The sequence below is a fragment of the Primulina eburnea genome, chromosome 4 (genome assembly GCF_022965805.1).
Source record: "Primulina eburnea isolate SZY01 chromosome 4, ASM2296580v1, whole genome shotgun sequence".
NCBI lineage: Eukaryota > Viridiplantae > Streptophyta > Magnoliopsida > Lamiales > Gesneriaceae > Primulina > Primulina eburnea.
The window spans coordinates 11,082,985-11,110,000 of record NC_133104.1 but is presented as its reverse complement, the minus strand read 5'-3'; the positions used below and the strand labels follow the sequence as shown (position 1 = coordinate 11,110,000).

Here is a 27,016-nt window from a genome sequence, read left to right as displayed (position 1 = left end):
ATCCACCCGGTAAAGCATGACCGGGGATCTCATGTATGTGGTAGTGGACATCATTGCTGTGGGGACCCGGACGCTAATTCATTCCTTAATCGTCTTTAGGAATATTTAAACATTTGAAATAAACAGGGTCTAAATTTTTTTTATTTTTTTTAAACTACACAGCGGAAACATAATGTAATTAAATTAAAATTACATATTAAACATAAATATACAATTATTCTTCGGCCATTTCAGGTCCGAATCTTACTATCTCCTAGTAAGAATTTATCATAGCTCTGTACTTGTTCGATATATCAATATCAATCATGCAGTCATCATCAGACAATACAAGTACAATCTAATTTAATTCAATCTCATTCTCACTTACTGTAGTATACAATATTTTACAGAAATCTCCAATATCAAATCTTTTCCCCAAAAAGGTAAAGACATTAATACTACAGTATATACAGACCCAACAGGTACAACGCATATCAATGCAACTCAGTCAAAGATAATCGTAGAGAATGCATTAATGTATATATCAATACATATGCAACATAATCATAAAAGATCAGTACATGTCACTATTTCATCAAGAGTGTCCTGGGTCTGTTCCTCGATCACCCCCTCCAGATGATTCAGTCCCCTGAAATCTCCGGGAACCTCTCTGTGGGCAGACTCTAGCAAAGTGCCCAACCTGTCGGCAAATACGGCAGCTACCAGTCACTCCCTGGCATTGCTCTGTGGGATGTCTCCCTCCGCACGTTCTACAGTGAACTCCAGTATAACTCGAACTAGAACCACTAGAGCTAGATGAACCACTCGGTCCAATTCCTAACTTCTTGAACTGCTTCTTTCGAGCTTTCAGTTGTTCTTTCTTCCCACTCGTGCTGCCGCGATCAAATCGAAGAGGGGATTGCTGTGTCTGGGGTTGCATCGCACACACCCTTTTTAGTTGTCTAATCAAACTTGCCTCCGCTCTCTTCGCTTTACTCAAGGCATCAGCAAAATGGTACGGTTGCTGCATACTCATCAATGCAACTATCTCTGAGTTCAATCCTCGGATGAACTGATTCGCTACAGCTTCATCATTCCCAGCTATCTGAGGAGCAAAACGCAGTAGAGTAGAGAATTTAGCAACATATTCTTCAATATTCAATTGGCCTTGTCTCAAATTCTCAAATTCTGCTTTCTTGTCCTCTCGGTAAGAAGCTGAGAAAAATTTTCGATAAAATTCAGTTCTGAGTATTTCCCACGAAATTACTGTACCTTGATGTTCTAATATTCTTTTACTTATAATCCACCAACTCCTGGCGGCTTCTCGTAACTGGTTAGGCACCAATTTAACTTTCTGTTCATCTGTACAACCAAGTAAATTGAACAGTATTTCTATGTCCTCAAACCAGTTTTCACAATCCTCAGGCGTCTCAGTACCACTCAGAATCGGCGGTTGCAATAACTGAAATTCTGCCAACTTTACTTCCATCTGAGTTTCTGATACATCTATCTGCTCAGTCGAAGTACTACCCCTTTCCGGAATTCGTCTAGGAGGTATATCTGCTTATACAAGGGTTAGTATCACATGAGATAAATCAATCTCAGTCCCTTTCTGATCAGCTTACCTCTGATCAAGAATTGGTTCTGATTCATTTTCAAATCGGATATATTACCAAATCAATCCAAATATTCAGGTAACATACCTTTAAAAACAGTAAATAATACTTAGCATGCTAGCATACACAACGTAAGTCAACAGTATACTAAATCACATGCTAACAATCAAAAGCAGGAAAGAAAACACATTCTACCCCGCTCACTATCCTCTATCTCAGTGCTAAGGAACCTACAGTTCAAGGACCTACAGCTCTGATACCACCTGTTGTGGGGACCCGGACGCTAATTCATCCCTTAATCGTCTTTAGGAATATTTAAACATTTGAAATAAACAGGGTCTAAATTTTTTTTTTAAACTACACAGCGGAAACATAATATAATTAAATTCAAATTACATATTAAACATAAATATACAATTATTGCGTTATCTACAATATTTTCAACTAGGTTCAACTACATATCAGTACTGAAACCTAAGTTGCTTCTGAAGCCCGGATCTCCACGCTATCTAGTCCAGCTTCGTTCTCTTCTTGACCCTGATCCTATCTCACATGTTGTCATGCACACATACAAACAAGACAACAGCCGGATAACTTTGGTGAGATATAAATATCCCAGTATAAATCATGTATACATGCAATCATATAAATCCTATAAAAGCATATAACAAATAATCATAACATGTATCAAGATCAGAACATGATTCAATATCAAGAACCATTCCTATTCTAAACATGTACCACTATCAGGAACATAATCAATATCACGAATAATTCTATTCTAAACATGTACCATCATCAGGAACATAAATCAACATCAATAAATCTAAATCAATATCACTGTTACTCAGACTCGTGATTCTACGTTTTAGACTAGACTCAATCCTAGCCTAGGGATCCCGGTTTCCAGAAGTTGGCATTCTATATCGATCAACAGTCATAGGAGAACTCCTATCCACATTGACATGGTATCGATCAACAGTAATAGAAGAAGCCCTGATTCTATCCACATTGATATGATATCGATCACCAGTAATAGAAGAAGCCCTGATCCTATCCACATTGATATGATATCGATCACCAGTAATAGAACAAGCTCCGATTCTATCCACATCGATATAACATCGATCAACAGTAATAGTAGGAACTATGAATCTATCCACATCGATATGATATCAATCACCAGTAATAGGAGAGGCTATACATCTATCCACATCGATATAATATCAATCAACAGTAATAGAAGAAGCTATCAATCTATCCACATCGATAACCAAACATCCAGTGACAGACTTTGGCACCACCGCCAATACACTATCTTATGACATCGTGCAATGTGCCCGTGGCGATCCCACCACGATCAGGCACTTCAGTCACAAGATTACTCAACGAATACCTGCTGTCTATAACTCAAGAGAACAAGTAATCTAATACCTGCTATCTATATATCAAGAGAACAAGTATATCAATCAAATACATGCAAATATCAATGCAATAAAGTAAAGTATGTGATTTAAGGAAACTCGAGTCCAAACCTCACTCGAGTTGTGCAATCCCAACTCAACATTAATTTATACCTTTATCTTCTCACTCAGAAGACGAAGAAGAAGTCCCGACTCTATCTCGGTCCATTCCTAAATCTGGTAATAACAATCGAATAGGTATAATATCAATAATCAACTCAATTCAATACCTGTTCCGATCAATACTCAATCACAATACAATCTGATCAATGTCAATCGACATACGGTACCATAATACAATCCAAATCAATACCAAATCTGATCGGTATCAATTAACTGATGTTTTGACGGCATAACGATACTGTCTCAATAACCCCGTCAGTCCAAACATCACAGATATAATACCAGACTTCGTAATCAATATCAATACCAGTCATAATCTCAAAAACAATACAAATCTGATATGAAATCTCAGTCAAATCGATTCCAAAAATCATAACAATTACATAACCAGTCCGTTCTTTAATCTTACTTCGATTCTATGATGTTTAATATGACAAGAACATCATATATGAATCCTATTCAATTTAGACAATATCATAAATTCAAAACATGTCTAAACGTAGCAAAACTTACGTCCAGTTGTAGCCTACGTTGATAGGAACTCAATACTGAAGTCGGATTTAAAATCAGACGGACGGATTTCTCAGAAAAGGCGTAAGGATTCTCTACAACTTTTCTGAAACTTTTCTCAATTCTATCGTTTCCTTTCTCGATTCTGAAGAGTTTGCGTGCTTATATATATATATATATATATATATATATATATATATATATATTGCAAGTTTGAAGGCAAGTGGCTTAATCTCCACTCAGCACGTCTCGCGCTCGGGGGGACATAAAGTTCCGCCCGGGCGCGGAACTCTCGGCCCTCGCCCATAAAACAATCGCGCTCGAGCGGACATAAACTTCCCCCCGGGCACGGAACTCTCGGCTTTCTCCTCTTAAGCCAGGGCGCTCGAGCGGACAAACACTTCCGCCCGGGCGCTACACCTTCGGCCCTACATTAATGGTTTCATGTACTTAGTCCCAATCTTATCTCGAAATGGCCCAGCTATAATCACATCCAATTATAATCAATAAATCATCTCAGATTACAATAATCAAATTTTCGGGCATTACATTTGCCATCTCAGTACTGTGGTTTAGTCTGATCAGGCGCATTTATGTTGTTAGAGTAGGTGCCCGTCGAGCCAAGTGTTGGCCGAGTGTTCACAATGAAACTCTATGTATAAGCAGTCTTTATTTTAGTAATATTTGAAATTATTATTTTAGGCACATCTTTATCTGTATACCCATGCTAGTTGCATAGATAAAGCCCTTGAATATACAAATAGTAGAAAGAATATGAGATGCTCATATGATGAGTATCATGAAACTCATATTTGTAATACTGTATATTCTAAACGGTTCCTAGTCGATTCAGCCGCCACTAAGAAGGATATAGGCTGCTCGAGTTAGAGACTAGTATCTGCGATGTGAGTACCATGTTTCATTGGTAGGGGACATTGTGATGTCCGAGCATGCAGATAGGTGCTCCTGGTAGAGTGCACTGAACAACCCTCCATTAAAGGACTTTCCAAGTGGTTCTCACTTATCGAGTGGAAACGTCCTAGTTTATGGTTGTACACCATTAGTCCTTATGACCCGGGACAACATTGAGACTCTATGTGCTAGCATTTCACTTTAACTTGTTTACCGACTCTTATGGGGTCATCAGGTGGCAAGGTTCGGTGTCATGTCAAAACATATAGGAGTCGATGCATTGTAATCAGGGATTCACCGCTTACCTTCGGGTATGGATATCCTATGTGTTATCATGTGTATGTAGGTTGAAATCTCTGGCAAGAGTATGGTGGTAATTATGAAAGGGGTTTCATAGATTACACCATCGATGCAACTACGACATGACACATAGTATCGATTCATTGACAACTCTCGATAAACCAATGGTTGTCGAATCGGTCGGGATATATGAGTTGAAGGGACCATACTGTACGCTAACCATAATTGAATGGTTCTTGCAGGCACTATCATTTGATACCTAGGGAATCATGTAAGCGATGTTACTAGGCGTTTAACATGGTTGGTTGGGTACTATCAGACTTGAGTTCTGACGTTCTTGTTATCAAGGGGTTGATAAGTAAGAATGGAGCAATTGGGGTATGCTTATATAAGGACATGTTTAGTCCGAATCACATGGAGATGTGAACCCACGGCTAGTTGTATCAATGAACCATTGAGGGCCACACAAGTGCTGGCTTTCTAGATCCCGTTAAGAAGTAAAAATAGTTCAATGTGTTGAACGGCTTATAAAGGAGTTTATAAGCGTAAGGAAAATTAGAAGTATGACTTCTATAAAGGAGAAACTAGTTCAATGTGTTGAACGACTTATAAATGAGTTTATAAGTGTAAGGAAAAATAGAAGTATGACTTCTATGAGAGAAATGTAAATTTTAATTTATGGAAGTGTTTCTAAATTAAAAGTTGGTCAAGTGAATAATGTATTTGAAAATTGTGATTTTCATAAACATTATTATGGACTAAATTAAATTAATTCAAGTGTTGAATTAATTAAACACTAGTGGACCTAGTAGAGTCCAAATAATTAAATTAATTCAAGTGTTGAATTAATTAAATCATATTGAGTCTTGTAGAGCTCAATTTAAATTAATTATTTAACTAGTGGGACTTGGGTAAATTCAAGTAATGTTTAATTAGTCTCAAATATGATTGAGATAATTAAATTTAGTCCATGGTTTTTAATTTGTTAAAAACCATATAATATATGCATGCATGGGAGGTGAAGGATTGGAGACAAATTTTTCAAATATCAAGGCTTGGCATGCTACTTTTGTCTCTACTTTTTGCAAGACCAAGACAAGTCTTCCTTCCTCCCCATTCACTCCATGATGGCCGAAATATTGAGCTCCTTCTCTCCCAATTTTTCTCTCAATTTTTGTTCTTCAAATTGTTGGAGAAACAATACACTTCTCAAAGAAAAATGCTTTAATTTTTCTAGTGCAAAATTAGAGTGGTTCTAGCTAGTTGGTGGTGGGCTTAATATTTGAGCAAGGTGGGCTCAAAGGAAGCTTGAAAATTGTCTTGCCATTGAAGAGCTTAGTTGTATATCAACTAAGTTGGAGCCATCATCAATATTTTAAGATTGATAGGTACATTTCTAAACACACTATGAATGTCATTTTTGTGTTTTTGTATTTGCTACACAAGATATGAGGTGGCCGAAATTTCTTGATGAAAATTTTGATTTTTAAACTTCCGTTGCGCTTCCGGTCACCGTAACCGATCCCCTTTCAAGTAGTATCATGAGCTATGGTTACAATTTTGGTGTAGCAAAGACATGATATTATGTTGAGGTTCATTTTCTAACCGCATGAGACAACCAAAACAACAAATCGAGGGCCGATTTTTGGGGTGTTTTTGGGCAGCATGTTGCTGCCCATTTCGGGCAGCTCGGGCTGCCCGTGGGGCTGCCCGTTTCGGGCTGCAAGGGCAGCCCGAGGGGCTGCCCGAACAGCCCCTTGTTTTTTAAATAAATAAAAAAAAAATTGTTGCCGGAATCCGGCGACGGAGCTCCGGCGACGGCGATGACGACTAGGGTTTTCAAAAGGTGTTTTGAAATATCAAAGTGTCATGGGCCTTGAGTTGTTGGGCCATTGGATGGCTAACATATTTGTGAATTTTAAATGGGCCAAAACGTTTTTGGTGAAAAATGAATTTTTGGGCCCTTAAGTTTAAAATTACAAAAGTTGCAAATATTTTCTCATGAAATAAATATTTTAAGTTGGACTTTAAATATTTATAGTAAATGGTGATTTACAAGAAATTCGGTTATAAATAAATTAATTTGAAAGTAGACAAAGGTGTTTGTATACTTTGTTAATTTAGTTTATAATCGTGGCGGTTAGTGATTGGATCAAGATATATAATATTGGATCAATTAATTATTGTGATAATTAATTGATGGTGTATGATATGTGATTTTATGCATGAAGGATGATCAAAAGCCCAAGCCCAATTTGCTAGGTGTATGCTAGGATATTTTGTGTTGAATGATTGTAATAATTATCAATTTATAAAGTGAACTTGGTTTATGGCCCGTTCCCATCCCATGAAATGTATCCCTATTTGTCATGGATATTTATTTGTAAATATTAGTATAGTGGATGATCTAGATTGGAAGATGGTGGTCATGATGATTATGAAGATCGAAGACATGTAAATATCGGAAGCTAATGTAATAGTTGCATTGCATCCCGTGCATTTACCCTAGGATTGGACCTAGGCCCGTGTTTAGCTCACACGGTCCATTAGTATTGGGGCGATTGATCATCCTTGTTTGTTTACTGTTTATAATATATGCATTATATGTTATAAATAATGAGTATGTGCGTTATTATTATGATAATAACAAAGTTGCATGAATCCGACAAACATACGATCAAACATGGCGAGATTTTAAAATAAAATTAATGATGAGACCTTTCAAAATTAAATCCCTCATTTTGAATAAGATTCAAAATTAATATCAAGCCCGAAAAGGGAAATTATAAATTTGTTTATAATTTCCATGCCTTCCATCGATAATGGGTGCATGATGAACGCTACCCGTACTCGGGGCTCGGCTCATATTGTTGGGGGAGCTTTGGGTGCCGGAAAGCTGTGACATCCATTGACGTGGTGATGTGAACTACATGGAACTCCCATGATTTCGGCTCATATTATTGGGGGAACTCATGGCGACCGTCCATTAAGTTTCAACATCGATTGGTAAGGCTTGACACGTGAAGATGAACGATGTCATATTATTGGGTCCTAATCAAATGTGAGACAAAAGTTTACGTAGAGGGTTGCATTGTGATGCAATTGGAAACTACCTTTTAGGAATTGTGATTGGCTGATATTATTCGGGATCATAATTCGCTAATTGGACCTTACGTACCTACTGAGGAAAGGAGTTTCCCGTTTTCACTAGAGGGTAGTGAAAGATGTCAAAACAGTGGGAGCAAATATTTATGAAGTAAAAGTCCAAACTTCATATCTTACTAAATATTTTAAAATAGTCATCAACATTTATCTGTTTTTACTTTTCAGTACAAATTGACAATGTCTTCGATGCGCAATCCGATATCTGCAATACTCGACAAACACATATTAACTGGACCTATTTACCTCACTTGGCTAAGAAACCTGAAAATCGTCTTGAATTCGGAAAGGGTAGCATATACACTGACTGAGTCGTCCCCTGTTGAGGCTCCGACTGACTGCACTCCTGAGGAATTGCAGACTTACAAGGAATGGTGTGACCATGACTTGATAGCCAGGTGTTATATGCTGACTTCTATGAATGATGAGCTGCAGAGGCGTTTTGAGGGTGCAAAGAGTGCTGCTGACATTCATTTGCATCTCAAAGAGCTCTTTGGTGAGCAAACACGGCCTCTAAGGCATGCTACCGTCAAGGAGCTGATCACTTTGCGCATACGAGATGGGGCCTCGGTCCATGAGCATGGCCTAAAGATGATCGGGCTCGTGGACAAGCTCGTTGGCATGGATCTGATCTTGCCTTCGGAGTTGACCACCGACGTGTTGCTGTTATCATTGCCTAGCTCATTTGATCCTTTTGTGGTTAACTTCAACATGAACAAGATGGAGCCGACCCTTGAGGAGTTGGTGAATATGCTTGTTACGTTTGAATCAACCATCAAGAAAAAGAAGTTGGTTCTTTATGAGGGTTCTTCATCTGGTACGAAGATTGATCCACATGGGAAGGTAAAGAAGCGTTCTTTCCAACGTCCCAAGAAGAACGTGCCCTTGTTGAGGCAATCTCCGAATCCCGTTGTGGCAGCTATACCAGTTAAGGCTGACAAGACTAGTGATGAATGTCATCACTGAAGCCTGGACATTGGAGGCGTAACTGCAGAGAATATCTTGCCCAGAAAAGTTCTGGAAATGGTATGTTCTACATTTAAGTAAACATTTCAATTAACTCTACTTCTTGGGTATTGGATACCAAATGTTGAGAACATCTCTGTAATGTGTTGTAGGTGATGGGAAGAAGTAAGAGGATTTGAGAAGGTGAGACCTTCTTGGGGATGGGCTATGGAGCAAGAGTTGCTGCCAAGACCTTAAGAAATGTTTACTTATTGTTGAACAATAGTTTTAAGTTAATTTTATGAGATGTTTTGTTTGTACCTAATTTTGTGAAAACATTGTTTCCATTTCTATGCTGATAAAAATGGATATTCTTGTTTATTTTGCAAAGGTGTTTGCAACATTTACATGAATGAATGTTTGATTGGTACCCGTGAACTTGAAAACGATCTCTATAACTTAAAATTGAAAGATATTCCATTAAATGTCCATTCAAAGGCAGACACCATATGAGAAATGGATGTGTAAGTCTCCCAAATATTCTTATCTTAGAATATGGGGGTGCCCTGCTTTTGAAGCAGGTAGTGGGAGTGATAAGTGCAATTTATTGTACTTTTATTACTTGTTTTTTACTTGGAATTTTGTGATTCTTGAGCAGGTTTTATTTGATTTGTTGTTGTTTTTGTTATTGTAGTTTGGAAGCTTAGACATGAGAGTTTGGAGTAGTATAGTGATGAATTAGAAGGTGCAAAGGACAAAATTTGACGAAGCAGGACCGCACCCGTAGCCCCTAGCACACCGCACATGTGATGCAAAGTCGAAGCATGACCGCACCCGCGGTCATGCTAGGACCGCACCCGCGGTCTCACACGCTGAACAGAAGGAATTCTGCCGAACAGACACCGCACCCGCGGTCCTTCCATTGCCGCACCCGCGGTCGTGCACCAACATCATTCCGGAAATTGAGAAACTTTGTGGACTTTGAATAAAAGTAGAGGAAAATGGTGTGCTACGGGGGGAATCTTGTCTAGACTATAAAAGGATCTTTTTTTCATCATCTAGGTCATTTATTGAGGAGCAAGGAAAAGAGTGGAGGCTACAAGGAAAGGATTGAAGATCAAGCTCATCTTCTTCAACAAGTTCTTGCTCACTTTTGGACAAAAACTTCATACACTCCAAAAATTTTGTTCTAAGTTCTTCTTTCTTTATTTGATATGTCTTGTTTAAGATTTATGTGTTGTTGTGTTATTTGTATTATTATGAACTAAATCTTAATTCTAGAGGAATGATGGAACAAAACTAGAAACCATGTGTTGAGATTTATGATTTATGCTATATAAGTTTCCTTTCTTGTTCATTTGTATTTTTCCAATCTTAATGCTTTCATTTTACTGGCCATATCTTGAATGATTTGTATGTTTATAAATTATCACTTGGAAAAGGAAATTTATAAACAAGAAAGGGAAAAATACATTGATAGTATTTATATAGTTCGGGAGGACATCTATTGCTATTAAAGCCATTAAAAGAAGTTAGTGCTTATTGTGTTATTTAATTTTAGATTGTTGACAGGGATGTTACAATCTTTTGTTAGATAATTAGTATCTACTTAGCACTCGGGAGAGGGAGTAGATAATTATAGAATTTTTGGTTAATGAATAAGAAGGACATTTATAATATAGCTACACAAAATAGCACATGGTGGATAGTTGCGCGAAATCAGACCTCTAGATCTTTTATTCCATTGTTCAAACTTTGTTTGGTACTACAATTAAATTTATTTTCAATCTAGTTATTGGTATAAACAAATCTATCAATTGATTATTCTAAATAAAATCGAAACTATTTTAATTACAAGCATTAATATAAATTTAGAAAGACATTCCTCGTGGGATCGACACTTGTACTCAAAATTATATTTTACTATAACTTGACATCGTGCGCTTGCGAGCAATCAAGAAAACACGCAACAAGTTTTTGGCGCCGTTGCCGGGGAATTGTCAAATTTGAATTTATATTAGTATTGTTACCAATTAGTCTAGATTTTAATTTAGAGCTGGTTTTATTGTACTACATTGAACATTGATTTGTTTATTGTCTTTGTTTGACAGTGCATGCGAAGATCGCAAAATCCTGACTTGCTTATCTTTGATCCTGAAATCGAAAGAACCGCAAGAATATTAAGAAAGGCAAGAAGAGAAGAGATTAGAGCAATGGCTGAAAACAGAGATAATGAAAATCCACCCCCTGCAATACCCATCAGAGATCATTTTAGGCCGGTACTGAATGCTCATTATTCGGGCATAGCACGAGGAACTATTAATGCAAACAACTTTGAGCTCAAGCCTGCATTGATAAACATGGTTCAACAGAATCAGTTTGGAGGAGCCGCCACTGCAGATCCTCATTTACATCTCAGAACATTCCTTGAAATTACTGACACAGTAAAAATAAATGGTGTTTCTGATGATATAATTCGATTGCGTTTGTTTCCTTTTTCTCTTAGGGATCAAGCAAGAGGATGGCTCCAATCGCTTCCTTTGGGGAGTATTACTACATGGTAGGATTTAGCAACCAAGTTTCTTGTAAAATATTTCCCACCTGCGAAGTCTGCACAGTTGAAAATTGAGATAAGTACTTTTAGGCAGACTGATTTTGAGCAATTATATGAAGCATGGGAAAGATATAAGGAGTTGTTGAGGAGATGTCCAAACCATGGTTTTGAAGATTGGGTACAGATTGAATTATTTTACAATATTTTGAATGGAGAAACAAGAGGCACTGTTGATGTAGCAGCTGGTGGCACAATATTTGCCAAATCACCTGATCAAGCATATGATTTGCTTGAACAGATGACCATTAACAGCTATCAATGTTCGTCTGAGAGGTCAGGAGTAAAGAAGCAAGCTGGAATTTATGCCATAGATCCTATTACACCACTCACCGCTCAAGTTTCAGCTTTAACAACTCAAATTGCAGCAATGAATAAAGCTAGTACATCAGAGGTTGAAAATGCATCTGTTGTTACTGAAGAACCACATATTCCTGATGAGGCTCATTATATCAACAATAGGAATTTTGGTGGTTATGGAGGATATCGAGGTAACCCTCCCCCTAACACTTATCATCCTGGTTTGAGAAATCACGAAAATTTTTCATATGCTAATAATAAGAATGTGTTGAATCCTCCACCGGGGTTCAATGCATCAAAAGGGGAAGGAAAACCTTCACTTGAGGATCTTGTTGGAACATTTGTTGTTGAATCGAGTAAAAGGATGGCTAGGACTGAATCTCGTCTTGATGGCATGGAAACTCACATGGGAAATATGGGAGCCACAATGAAATCATTGGAAACACAGATTGATCAGTTGGCTAATGCATTGAAAGATCAAAATAAAGGTCAATTCCCAAGTAACACTGAAGTGAATCCAAAGGAGCAATGCAAAGCTGTAACTTTGAGAAGTGGAAGAGAACTTGAGGGTAAAAATTCCAATGACAAGGATGAGAAAGAGATGACTGTTGAAGAAGTTGAAACTGAGGGATCCAAAGCTGAAGTTGAAGTTGAAAAACCTCCGGTATTTAAGCCAATTCTTCCATATCCGCAGAGGTTTAAAAAGAAGAAATTGGATGAGCAATTTGCCAAATTTTTGGAGATCTTCAAGAAGATTCACATCAACATTCCATTTGCTGATGCTTTAGAGCAAATGCCAAACTATGCAAAGTTCATCAAAGATGTGATGTCAAAGAAGAGGAAGTTGCATGAGTTTGAGACAGTGAAGTTGACAGAAGAGTGTAGCGCCATACTCCAAAGGAAACTACCACAGAAACTCAAACATCCAGGGAGTTTTACTATTCCTTGTGTTATTGGTGGTTCTAGAATAAATAAAGCTTTATGTGATTTAGGTGCCAGTATTAATTTAATGCCTTTTTCTATTTATAGGACTTTAGAGCTTGGCGAGGTGAAGCCTAGCACTATTACCCTGCCGCTGGCGGACAGATCACTTACATATCCACGAGGTATAGTGGAGGATGTTCTGGTAAAGGTAGACAAATTTATATTTCCTGCTGATTTTGTCATTCTAGATATGGAAGAAGATCAGGACACTCCACTTATCTTTGGAAGGCTATTCTTGGCCACTGGAAAAGCTTTGATTGATGTGCACAAGGGTGAGCTTACATTGAGAGTAGGTGGAGAAGAAGTCATGTTCAACATCTACAACACAATCAAAGAACCAAATGAGGTAAGTACTTGTAATAGTATTGAGGTAATTAATTCATGTGTATCTCATGTTGGTGGAGGTAGATTGACAAAAGATTCCTTGGAGAGATGCTTGTTGAAATCCGCGTCTATACTGGATGAAGATGATTGGGACGTGCAAGAGGAGTTACTTGCTCTCGATACAGTGCCTAAAGAAAAGATTGATGTGCATCATGTAGAGCTACTTGAAGATGCAAGTATAGAGGTACCAAAAGTATCCCCTGAATTGAAGGAACTTCCAAGTCACCTTTGTTATGCATTTTTAGGTGAAAATTCAACATATCCGGTAATCATCTCTTCTTTACTTACTTGTACTGAAAAAGAGAAATTGTTGAGGGTGTTGAGGGAATTTAAATCTGCTTTAGGATGGACAATTGCTGATATAAAGGGGATTAGCCCTACAGTTTGTATGCATAAAATCTTGATGCAGGAATCATATTCACCCTATGTTGATCATCAGAGAAGGCTTAATCCAGCAATGAAAGAAGTTGTGAGGGCTGAGGTATTAAAATTGCTAAATGCTGGTGTTATTTATGCTATATCTGATAGCTCGTGGGTTTCACCAGTACAAGTAGTGCCTAAGAAGGGAGGAATAACTGTAGTGAGAAATGATAACAATGAATTGATTTCAACTCGTCCAGTGACTGGTTGGCGAGTATGCATAGACTACAGGAAACTGAATGATGCGACTAGGAAAGATCATTTTCCTCTTCCCTTTATTGACCAAATGCTTGATAGAGTTGGTGGTTATCATTATTATTGCTTTCTAGATGGTTATTCAGGTTACAATCAGATTGTCATAGCACCGGAGGATCAGGAGAAGACTACCTTCACTTGCCCTTACGGTACATTTGCTTTTGGGAGAATGTCATTTGGACTGTGCAATGCACCTGCTACTTTTCAGAGGTGTATGATGGCCATATTTTCTGACATGGTTGAGGAAATAATGGAGGTTTTTATGGATGATATCTCTGTGTTCGGTTCATCTTTTGATCACTGTTTGCAAAATTTAATGCTTGTTTTGCAGAGATGTCAGGCGAAGAATCTAGTTTTGAATTGAGAAAAATGTCACTTCATGGTTCCAGAAGGTATTGTGCTTGGCCATAAAATTTCGGCTAAAGGAATAGAAGTTGACAGGGCCAAAGTTGTGGACAATTGAAAATCTTCCACCGCCGAAGAATGTGAAAGGGATCAGAAGTTTCTTGGGACATGCCGGGTTTTATCGTCGTTATATTAAAGATTTCTCTAAAATTACTAGACCTTTATGTAATTTGTTAGAGAAATATTCGACATTTATTTTTGATGATGCCTGTTTGCAGGCATTTAACAAGATCAAGAAAGCACTGATTTCGGCTCCCATTATGATAGTGCCTGATTGGAAGGAGCCATTTGAGCTCATGTGCGATGCTAGCGACTATGCTGTGGGAGCAGCATTGGGACAGAGGCGAGACAAGATGTTCAAGGCTATCTACTATGCAAGTCGTACACTTAATGCAGCCCAACAGAACTATACAACTACTGAGAAAGAGATGCTAGCAGTGGTGTTCGCATTTGACAAGTTCAGAACATATCTTATTGGCACCAAGGTAACTGTTTTCACTGACCATGCAGCTCTTCGCTACTTGTTTGCCAAAAAGGATGCCAAGCCCAGGTTGATACGATGGATACTCCTACTTCAAGAATTCGACTTTGAAGTAAAAGACAAGAAAGGTTGTGAAAATCAGGTGGCAGATCACTTATCACGACTAGAGTTAGAAGAAAGAACGGAAGGTGGAGTTATCAATGAATCGTTCCCTGACGAACAACTGTTTGAGGTCAGTTCAGTACTTCCTTGGTTTGCTGACATTGCGAATTTTTTGTCTTGTGGTACTTTTCCTCCAGATCTGAATCATCACCAGAAAAATAAGTTCTTCCATGATATCAAATTTTTCTTCTGGGATGATCCTTGTGTGTATAAGAGATGTGCTGACCAAGTGATTAGGAGATGTGTTGATGGAGAAGATGCACACAAAATTCTGGAACAATGCCATTCATCACCTTATGGTGGACATTTTGGAGCAACACGAACAGCAGCTAAGGTATTGCAATCAGGTTTTTACTGGCCTACTTTGTTCAAGGATAGCTATACCTTAGTGAAATCATGTGATAGGTGCCAAAGGTTAGGAAACATTTCTAGGCGTCACGAATTTCCACTGACAAATATTTTGGAAGTGGAACCTTTTGATGTTTGGGGCATAGATTTCATGGGACCTTTTCCCCCTTCTTTTGGTCAATCTTACATATTATTAGCTATAGATTATGTTTCGAAATGGGTGGAAGCAATCGCCACCAGTGCTAACGATGCTCGTGTTGTAGTTAAATTTGTGCACAAGAACATTTTCACCAGGTTTGGAACACCGAGAGCCATCATAAGTGACGAAGGTACGCATTTTTGCAATAGAATTTTTAACTCACTGATGGATAAGTACAATGTGAAGCACAAAGTGGCATTGGCATATCATCCTCAGTCGAACGGACAAGCTGAAATATCCAACCGGGAAATCAAACAAATATTAGAAAAGACTGTCAATACAAACCGGAAGGATTGGGCTATAAAATTGGATGATGCACTGTGGGCTTATAGGACAGCGTTCAAGACGCCAATAGGGATGTCTCCCTATAGGTTGGTTTTTGGTAAAGCCTGTCACTTGCCAATGGAATTGGAGCATCGAGCATTCTGGGCAGTTAAAAAGTTGAACTTTGACTTGAAAGCAGCTGGCGATGAAAGAAAACTTCAATTAACTGAAATGGAGGAATTCCGCAATGAAGCCTACGAAAATGCCAAGATTTATAAAGAACAGACCAAAAAGTGGCACGATAAGCTCATTGTACGAAAGGAACTAAAACCAGGACAACAAGTACTCTTGTTCAATTCCCGTCTAAAGTTGTTTCTTGGTAAGTTGAAATCGCGTTGGTCAGGTCCATTTTTGGTGGAGACAGTGTATCCTCATGGAGCGATCGAGCTAAAATGCAGTGATGGAAGGACTTTCAAGGTGAACGGGCAAAGAGTTAAGCCATACTATGGAAATGAAGTAAGGCACCTTGACAACATTCCTTTGGGCGGATCAACTTGATATAAACTGATGGTAGTCAGGCTGATGATGTTAAACTAAGCGCTTATTGGGAGGCAACCCAAATTTTTGTTTCTCTTTTGCATGTTGATTTCGGTTTTGATTTTATTTTATCATGTTATTTTTGGTTGTGTATTTTTAATATTGTGTGTGCTTAAATCTTCCCAAATTTAATGAATCCCAATTGTTTTCTTTTCATGACTGAAAATTTGAGAAGAAAATATTTTGACGAAACAGGGGTGCCCCTACGGTCTCATGTGCACTGCACCTGTGCTTGAGGTGCATTCAAAATACAAGAAAATTCGAAGCAGGAGTGCACCCGCAGTACAAAGACACCGCCCCTGCGCTAGGTGTGCCGAAGCACCACCGCACCCGCGGTGCTAACACAACCGCACCCGCGGTCTTGCAGTGTCGAACAAATGCATGAAATGCCGAACATGCACCGCACCCGCGGTCTTACACACGCTGCACCCGCGCTGCACAGCCCGAAGAATCACCGCACCCGTGGTCAATTAAAATGAAAAATGTGCTGCAGCCCCGAACGTATACTGCACCTGCGGTGCTTATATCACCGCACCCGCGGTCGCACCTTTTAAATAAAGAATCGGGCATTCTTAACCATTATCGAAGAACACCACTCAAGAACACCCTCTTCCATTTCGAAATCCCTACTCAAGAAGACAATTTTCCCACTAAATTTTTGTTATTCCTTCAACAAATTCACCACTACAAACTACATAGCTTCACTCATTCCATCAAATATCACATTCCTTTCCACCAAATTCAACATAAAACCTAGGGTTGAAAAGGGGCTCGAAAATTTCTTCAAGAATTTGAACAAAGCTTTGTTTTTGTTCTTCAAGACACAATTCAACACACCCAAGGTGAGCAAATTCATTTCAAATTTGTTGATAAATTCGAAAATTGTTGGATTTAGTTGCTATGAAAGGAAAATTCATTTGGTGAAGCACATTCTTGATTTTGGATATATTGTTGCTTGATTGTTGTGTACATTGTTGAGGTGTGGATATTGTTTGTATTGAGTTTGGGGGAGTGCTAGAATCATTGAAGTTTGAGAATTGGGTTGAAGTAAAGTTGGTGTTTGAAAGGTGTTCGACACAATGCCTCCAAGAAGAAAACAATCTAAGGGTGCATCATCCTCATCAACTGTGAATTACGATGCAAGTCGGTTTTATGATGAGAAGGCGGAGGAGTAATATGGCAAAATTTTTAATAGAAGCATTATAAAAGAAAGGGGATTTGATCTTAGTGCCCCTCATACTGAAATTGGACAAATGCTTAGGGCTCGGCAGTGGGAGGAGTTTGGCAGGCAGCCACAGGACGCTGTCATTTCATTGGTGAGAGAGTTCTATGCTAACCTCAAGGTTAGGTATAATCGGTTGACGGTTTTTGTGCGAGGAAAATCGGTAGCCTTTGATGCACATACGATCAATACGTTATATGGTATCCCTCAAGTTATGCACGATGAATATGAAGAATACAGGTATGAGCATGTTGATTATAACGATATTCTTCAAACAATTTGCATACAGGGAACCGAATGGAGAATGAGGGACGATGTGCACTTGAGCCTAACAAAGTCTGATCTGAAGACTGTTGCGAAAAATTGGTATTCATTCATTTCTGCTAGGATCAAGCCTACCGAACACACCACTACCGTGATCAAGGAGAGAGCCATTCTCACATTTTGCATTATGACAGGGAAGGCAATTGATTTAGGTCAATTGCTTCAGCATTCGATACTTGATTATGCAAGAGGTAACTCTCCGAGTGGACTTCTCCACCCCTCTCTCATCGCTGTTTTATGCCAACATACGGGAGTGACTTGGGCAGCGAACGAAGAATTGTTGAAGCCAAAGAATGAAATTTTGGTTATTCAACCATTTGTGGGAGTCAGAGGTGATCAAGCTGCAGCACGTAGAGCTGAAAGGGAATTCAATAGGAGAGCTGCAGAGAGACGTGCCCAAGCCCAGGCTCAAGAACCACCACCGCAACACAGGCAGAGGAGAGATAGATTGACTCAGTTGGAAGAGGATATGCGAGTTCAACGCCAAGAGATGGATGCTTTTCGGTATAGGACCGATACATTCATGGGGTATATGATGGATTTCACATCGGTCTTGGCTCAGCAATTTCCATCTGCTTCCACTTCTGGTCATCCATTTCCACCTCCTCCACAGTGGCCACCCGTTTACCACCCGCCAGAGTTCCAACCACCCCACGACGACGACGATGAGGATGATGGCAATGACCACTGACGGTCGTTGCCCAGTGTATGTGCATTTTCCTATTTATCATGCTTATTTACATCGAGGACGATGCACATGTTTAAGTTTGGGGGAGATTTGGTTTAGTTTATTTAATTTTATTTTTGTGTTATTTTATTTGGTGTGTTTATTTTTCTTTTTATTTTATTTTATTTTTGTGTTATTTTATTTGGTGTGTTTATTTTTCTTTTTGTGTGATAATTTTTGGGTTATTTTGTGTGTTTGTAGTATTTTAGTCATGAATTTTTTTTTATTTCGAATTGACCAATGATGAAAATATTTTTTTTAATTGAAAAGAAAGGTCATGCATTATATTCATGTTAATCGATCAATTTGAAAAATTTAGAGAATAATCATGAGAATTGGTAAGTTTGAGACTTACAATTTCTATAAAACCTTATGATTTTTATTTGATATTAAAATAAAATTTTTGCAAACACATAGATGATTGAGGCAATCTTTGATTTTATTTGGGCCATTTATATTGTTCATAAACATTCATTTGAAGCCCTTTTGAGCCTATATGAACAAAGAATTGTGTTTTTGAAATTCCTTGGAAGCCAAGCACTTTTCTTTTTGAATATATATGTATTTGGTTGATGCATTGAGACACCATTTTCACGATGATTAGATTCTACTCTTTGATGGTGAATTGAGATTTTGTCTAGAACTATCCAAACATCACTCGAGGCGAAATACGGACAAATTATGATTAGAAATGATTTAGGTGATTTTTGGATCGATTGAGCCTTTCAAGCTACCAAATAAAATTAATTTATCATTTGTCACCTCTTTGAACTTATATGAATTTGAATGGCACACGTAAATATGTGTAAAAGAACCCCATTCAATATTTTTTTCAAGTATCCCACAATTACCTACCTTTTGAATATCTTATACAATTATTTCCTACCTTCTCAAGGGAGTACGAATTCAAAAGATTAAAGAAAGTGATATTTTCCTACAAAAGAAAATGAATGATGTTACATTGATGAAGTTGGAGAAAAATGGGAGAAAAAGAGATGAAAAGAAATGTAAAAGAATTGGAGATCAAAAGAAATAGTGGAGTTTGCAAAAGAGATGAAATTCAATTTACTCCCTTATTTGAACTCCTAATCTTTATTTGTAGCCATGAACCGAGGCCTAACATTACAACCATTTAAAATCCTATTAACCTAGTCATAGTTATCCAATATACTAGTGGAGAGTGATTGGGAGGATCTAGCTTATGGACAATCGATAAACACTTTCATTGAGTAAGAATCTTGATCAATTTTACACACACCTCATTGCATCAAATATTTATTGGGTATCACTTTCTTGAATGAATATTGCTTTGAACCCAATCTTTACCGAAAAAGACCTTGTGATATGTGTCTGTAAAAATTTGAAATCAATTAAGAATGATTTGAAACATGGTTGAAGAAATTTGAAGTTAGAGAATTAACCGATCACATGATTTTATCCGGATGAACAAGTGGTTGAATTGATTTGAATTGTAAATGCATGAAGGGTTTTAAATTTATATTGAGGCCAAGTTCTTTAAAATATTTCATGACTTGTTTGTTCTTGATGTTTTGTTTTGCTCGGGACTAGCAAAATCTTAAGTTTGGGGGAGTTTGATAAGTGCAATTTATTGTACTTTTATTACTTGTTTTTAACTTGGAATTTTGTGATTCTTGAGCAGGTTTTATTTGATTTGTTGTGGTTTTTGTTATTGTAGTTTGGAAGCTTAGACATGAGAGTTTGGAGTAGTATAGTGATGAATTAGAAGGTTCAAAGGACAAAATTTGACGAAGCAGGACCGCACCCGCAGCCCCTAGCACACCGCACCTGTGATGCAAAGTCGAAGCATGACCGCACCCGCGGTTTCACACGCTGAACAGAAGGAATTCTGCCGAACAGACACCGCACCCGCGGTCCTTCCATTTCCGCACCCGCGGTCGTGCACCAACATCATTCCGGAAATTGTGAAACTTTGTGGACTTTGAATAAAAGTAGAGGAAAATGGTGTGCTACGGGGGGAATCTTGTCTAGACTATAAAAGGATCTTTTTTTCATCATCTAGGTCATATATTGAGGAGCAAGGAAAAGAGTGGAGGCTACAAGGAAAGGATTGAAGATCAAGCTCATCTTCTTCAACAAGTTCTTGCTCACTTTTGGACAAAAACTTCATACACTCCAAAAATTTTGTTCTAAGTTCTTCTTTCTTTATTTGATATGTCTTGTTTAAGATTTATGTGTTGTTGTGTTATTTGTATTATTATGAACTAAATCTTAATTCTAGAGGAATGATGGAACAAAACTAGAAATCATGTGTTGAGATTTATGATTTATGCTATATAATTTTCCTTTCTTGTTCATTTGTATTTTTCCAATCTTAATGATTTCATTTTACTGGCCATATCTTGAATGATTTGTATTTTTATAAATTATCACTTGGAAAAGGAAATTTATAAACAAGAAAGGGAAAAATACATTGATAGTATTTATATAGTTCGGGAGGACATCTATTGCTATTAAAGCCATTAAAAGAAGTTAGTGCTTATTGTGTTATTTAATTTTAGATTGTTGACAGGGATGTTACAATCTTTTGTTAGATAATTATTATCTACTTAGCACTCGGGAGAGGGAGTAGATAATTATAGATTTTTTGGTTAATGAATAAGAAGGACATTTATAATATAGCTACACAAAATAGCACATGGTGGATAGTTGCGTGAAATCAGACCTCTAGATCTTTTATTCCATTGTTCAAACTTTGTTTGGTACTACAATTAAATTTATTTTCAATCTAGTTATTGGTATAAACAAATCTATCAATTGATTATTCTAAATAAAATCGAAACTATTTTAATTACAAGCATTAATATAAATTTAGAAAGACATTCCTCGTGGGATCGACACTTGTACTCAAAATTACATTTTACTATAACTTGACATCGTGCGCTTGCGAGCAATCAAGAAAACACGCAACAGGGAGATAAATTGGATAGTCGATCCATTTTATGTTACTTTGTGGGATATCCAAGGAATTCAGTTGGATATCATTTATAACATCCCCAAGAAACAAAGGTGTTTGTTTCTAGGAATGCAACCTTTTTGGAAAAGGAATTTCTATTGGATAGAAAAGGCGAGATGATAGAACTCGAAGAGGTTCGAGAGACACCCACAATTATATAACCCACACCCGAAGAGCCAAGAGAGAAGATACAAGCTCCTAGAAGATCTGAGAGAGTCTCGAGACCACCTATGAGGTATGGTCTGCTTCTTGAAGAGGACCATGATGAGCCTAACCTTGGATGTGATCCAGTGACCTTCAAGGAAGCGTTATCTGATGCCGATTCATCCAAATGGCTTGAAGCAATGGAATCTGAGATGAATTCCATACATTCGAACCAAGTGTGGGATCTTATAGATCCACCTGAGGGAACGGTTCCCATAGGGACTTGGGGCGGATGGGAAGGTATTGACCTTCAAGGCGCGATTGGTGGCAAAAGGATATACTCAAAGACAAGGAGTTGACTTTGAGGAAACCTTTTCTCCAGTTGCAATGTTCAAGTCTATAAGGATATTGCTAGCCATAGCTGCATGGTATGACTATGAGATATGGCAGATGGATGTCAAGACAACCTTTCTTAATAGAGATATTAAGGAAGAGATTTACATGTCTCAACCTGAAAAGTTTACATCTATCGGAAGTGAGCATATGGTATGCAAACTTCATAGATCTATTTATGGTCTAAAGCAGGCATCTGGGAGTTGGAACCTCATATTCGACAGTAAAATCAAAGAGTTTGGTCTTACTAAGAATCCTGAGGAACCCTGTGTGTATAAGAAGGTCAGTGGGAGTGCTGTGACATTCCTGGTGCTGTATGTTGATGACATTCTACTCATTGGGAATAATGCAGGAATGTTGCAATCAACTAAGATATGGTTAGCGAGTAAGTTCTCGATGCAGGACTTGGGTGAAGCATCTTTTGTATTGGGAATACAGATCTATAGAGATAGATCAAAAAGATTGTTTGGTCTCACCCAGTCCACATACATTGATACCATCGTGAAGAGGTTCTCGATGGATGAGTCCAAGAGAGGACATCTACCAATGTGTCATGGCGTGTCCCTATCCAAGTCTATGTCTCCCAAGACTGATGCAGAGATAGCGGCGATGACAAAGCATTCCTTATGCATCTGCGATTGGTAGCATCATGTATGGGATGATATCTACACGTCCTGACGTGGCTTTCGCACTAAGTGTAGTGAATAGATATCAATCGAACCCTGGTCTTCTACACTGGAAAGCTGTGAAAGACATCCTCAAGTAGTTGAGAAGGACCAATAAATTTTTTTGGTCTATGGGGTGAAGAACTGAAATTGGAAGGCTATACCGACTCTAGCTTCCAAAAAGATATCGATCACTCGAAGTCAACCTCTGGGTTTGTATTCATGCTCAATGGTGCTGATGTCTCTTGGAAGAGTTCCAAGCAAGGCAATACTGCGGATTCCAGCACAGAGGCCGAATACATTGCTGCATCGTATGCAGCAAGGGACGCTGTTTTGATAAGGAATTTCGTCCAAGAGTTGGGTGTCATTCCTAATGGAGTTGCTCCTCTCCCGGTGTTGTGTGACAACACGGGAGCTTTAGCTCAAGCAAAGGAGCCAAGGTCTCATCAGAAGTCCAAACATGTATTGAGAAAGTACCACATCCTCGGAGAGATTGTGGAAAGAGGAAGAAGTGTCTTTTGACATAGTCGGCTCCGCAGATAATGTTGTTGATCCACTAGCTAAGCCTTTACCTGGACCATTATTCGAGATACATCGCGAATCAATGGGTTTGAAGCATATGGGTAGTTGGCTCTAGTGCAAGTGGGAGATTGTTAGAGTAGGTGCCCGTCGAGCCAATTGTTGGCCGAGTGTTCACAATGAAACTCTATGTATAAGCAGTCTTTATTTTAGTGATATTTGAAATTATTATTTTGGCACATCTTTATCTGTATACCCATGCTAGTTACATAGATAAAGCCCTTGAATATACAAATAGTAGAAAGAATATGAGATGCTCATATGATGAGTATCATGAAACTCATATTTGTATACTGTATATTCTAAACGGTTCCTAGTCGATTCAGCCGCCACTAAGAAGGATATAGGCCGCTCAAGTTAGAAACTAGTATCTGCGATGTGAGTACCATATTTCATTGGTAGGGGACATTGTGATGTCCGAGCATGCAGATAGGTGCTCCTGGTAGAGTGCACTGAACAACCCTCCATTAAAGGACTTTCCAAGTGGTTCTCACTTATCGAGTGGAAACGTCCTAGTTTATGGTTGTACACCATTAGTCCTTATGACCCGGGACAACATTGAGACTCTATGTGCTAGCATTTCATTTTAACTTGTTTACCGACTCTTTTGGGGTCATCAGGTGGCAAGGTTGGGTGTCATGTCGAAACATATAGGAGTCGATGCATTGTAGTCGGGGATTCACCGCTTACCTTCGGGTATGGATATCCTATGTGTTATCATGTGTATGTAGGTTGAAATCTCTGGCCAGAGTATGGTGGTAATTATGAAAGGGGTTTCATAGATTACACCATCGATGCAACTACGACATGACACATAGTATCGATTCATTGACAACTCTCGATAAACCAATGGTTGTCGAATCGGTCGGGATATATGAGTTGAAGTGACCGTACTGTACGCTAACCATAATTGAATGGTTCTTGCAGGCACTATCATTTGATACCTAGGGAATCATGTAAGCGATGTTGCTAGGCGTTTAACATGGTTGGTTGGGTACTATCAGACTTGAGCTCTGACGTTCTTGCTATCAAGGGGTTGATAAGTAAGAATGGAGCAATTGGGGTATGCTCATATAAGGACATGTTTAGTCCGAATCACATGGAGATGTGAACCCACGGCTAGTTGTATCAATGAACCATTGAGGGCCACACAAGTGCTGGCTTTTTAGATCCCGTTGAGAAGTAAAAATAGTTCAATGTGTTGAACGGCTTATAAAGGAGTTTATAAGCGTAAGAAAATTAGAAGTATGACTTCTATAAAGGAGAAACTAGTTCAATGTGTTGAACGACTTATAAATGAGTTTATAAGTGTAAGGAAAAATAGAAGTATGACTTCTATGAGAGAAATGTAAATTTTAATTTATGGAAGTGTTCCTAAATTAAAAGTTGGTCAAGTGAATAATGTATTTGAAAATTGTGATTTTCATAAACATTATTATGGACTAAATTAAATTAATTCAAGTGTTGAATTAATTAAACACTAGTGGACCTAGTAAAGTCCAAATAATTAAATTAATTCAAGTGTTGAATTAATTAAATCATATTGAGTCTTGTAGAGCTCAATTTAAATTAATTATTTAACTAGTGGGACTTGGGTAAATTCAAGTAATGTTTAATTAGTCTCAAATAGGTTTGCGATAATTAAATTTAGTCCATGGTTTTTAATTTGTTAAAAACCATATAATATATGCATGCATGGGAGGTGAAGGGTTGGAGACAACTTTTTCAAATATCAAGGCTTGGCATGCTACTTTTGTCTCTACTTTTTGCAAGACCAAGACAAGTCTTCCTTCCTCCCCATTCACTCCATGATGGCCGAAATATTGAGCTCCTTCTCTCCCAATTTTTCTCTCAATTTTTGTTCTTCAAATTGTTGGAGAAACAATACACTTCTCAAAGAAAAATGCTCTAATTTTTCTAGTGCAAAATTAGAGTGGTTCTAGCTAGTTGGTGTTGGGCTTAATATTTGAGCAAGGTGGGCTCAAAGGAAGCTTGAAGATTGTCTTGCCATTGAAGAGCTTAGTTGTATATCAACTAAGTTGGAGCCATCATCAATCTTTTAAGATTGATAGGTACATTTCTAAACACACTATGAATGTCATTTTTGTGTTTTTGTATTTGCTACACAAGATATGAGGTGGCCGAAATTTCTTGATGAAAATTTTGATTTTTAAACTTCCGTTGCGCTTCCGGTCACCGTAACCGATCCCCTTTCATATGTATGGGTCACTTGCTTTGAAACATATCTCTACGCAAAATGATGATGACTATGCATGTTTATGTATGTATGATGCAAGTACGTTCAGGAAAATATTTATGAAATTATGGCACATCTATGTTTATGTATGTATGTTCAAGTTTAAGTATGTACGCTCTACTTTAAATTGCATGTGGTTTTATTACGTATTATTTGTTATTCTCAGTTTATACATGTTGAGTCTTTAGACTCACTAGACTTGAACGATGCAGGTGAGGACGATTTTGAGGGGGCGAGAGACCGGTGAATCGGCTCAGACTGCGTGGAGGCTAAACCCGAGGACCACCTATGTTTTCAAGAATTTTCAAGCATGTTAATTTAGTTTCTATGATTTTTATGAAACTATTTCACGATGCTTAAATGAGTACCTTTTTTGGCAAAATTTGTTTGTAATCATTTGTATTTCAAATATTTTAGACGAGCAATTTATTTTTATCGCAATTTGAAAGATTATTATTTATTTAAGAAAACTTTTATTTTTCTGCAAATTTTAAGTAGTTCAAAATACGGTACGTTACACAGTTGACGGGTGAGAGTGTCGCTGATGTCCCCGCCGTCCAGTACTATGGTTACATGTAGATGGATCCATCGCCCCAATACGAATATGAAAGTCACAATTAACGATCTGAATTCAATGAAAATGGAATACGTATATGTATATGATGAATATGTATATGTTTATGATAATATAAATATGAATATGTTTATGTGGATATGGAAAATGTTTAAGTTTATGCATGATTATGAAAATGTTATTTTACGTAAAAGTATCAATATTTTGATGATGTTGGAGGACTTGAGGATTGAAATAGCTGAACTGGTGATGCACATAACCCGAGAACCGATGCAGGTTTTCCGCAGTTTTAATATTACTATAAAGATTTTATGACTTTTATATTTTTGAGTGGTTTTGAGAGGATTTAAGAGTTTTTTCTATTTTGAAAAAGCTAGTTTTAATTTTGGTTTGATGATTTATGATTTTATGTTTTGCACTGCGTTTTGGATTTTGAGTAAAATAGTTGTTTAAATGATGCAAAGTGTTTATATATGCATATAAAGATATTCTGCCGAATGTATTTTAAAAAGAAAAAAATATAATATATTTTAAAAAAAACGAGTAGTAGACGTTTCACACCTACCATGATCTGATGAGTGCAATCAGTCTTGAATTCTAACTGTTCTTGATCAAGGGGTTGATAAAATGAATGTGACGAACTAGGGTAAGTCAAAATGTGAACAAATATTGTTCTGAATCACATGAATCTGTGAACCCACATCCAGTTGTATGCA

At 37.8% G+C, this 27,016-nt stretch overlaps 1 protein-coding gene across 1 annotated transcript; it reads left to right on the top strand.

Moving 5' to 3' along the window:
* Positions 1-15,916: 15,916 nt before the first annotated feature.
* LOC140830085 (uncharacterized) lies at positions 15,917-16,381 on the top strand. The gene has a single exon (XM_073193367.1). The coding sequence runs from the start codon at positions 15,917-15,919 to the stop codon at positions 16,379-16,381; it is 465 nt and encodes a 154-aa protein (XP_073049468.1).
* The last annotated feature ends 10,635 nt before the right edge of the window (positions 16,382-27,016 follow it).

Bases quoted from the DNA above. Each gene is read 5' to 3' on its own strand.
- LOC140830085 (XM_073193367.1), top strand. From the start codon at position 15,917: ATGTCTCCCTATAGGTTGGTTTTTGGTAAAGCCTGTCACTTGCCAATG.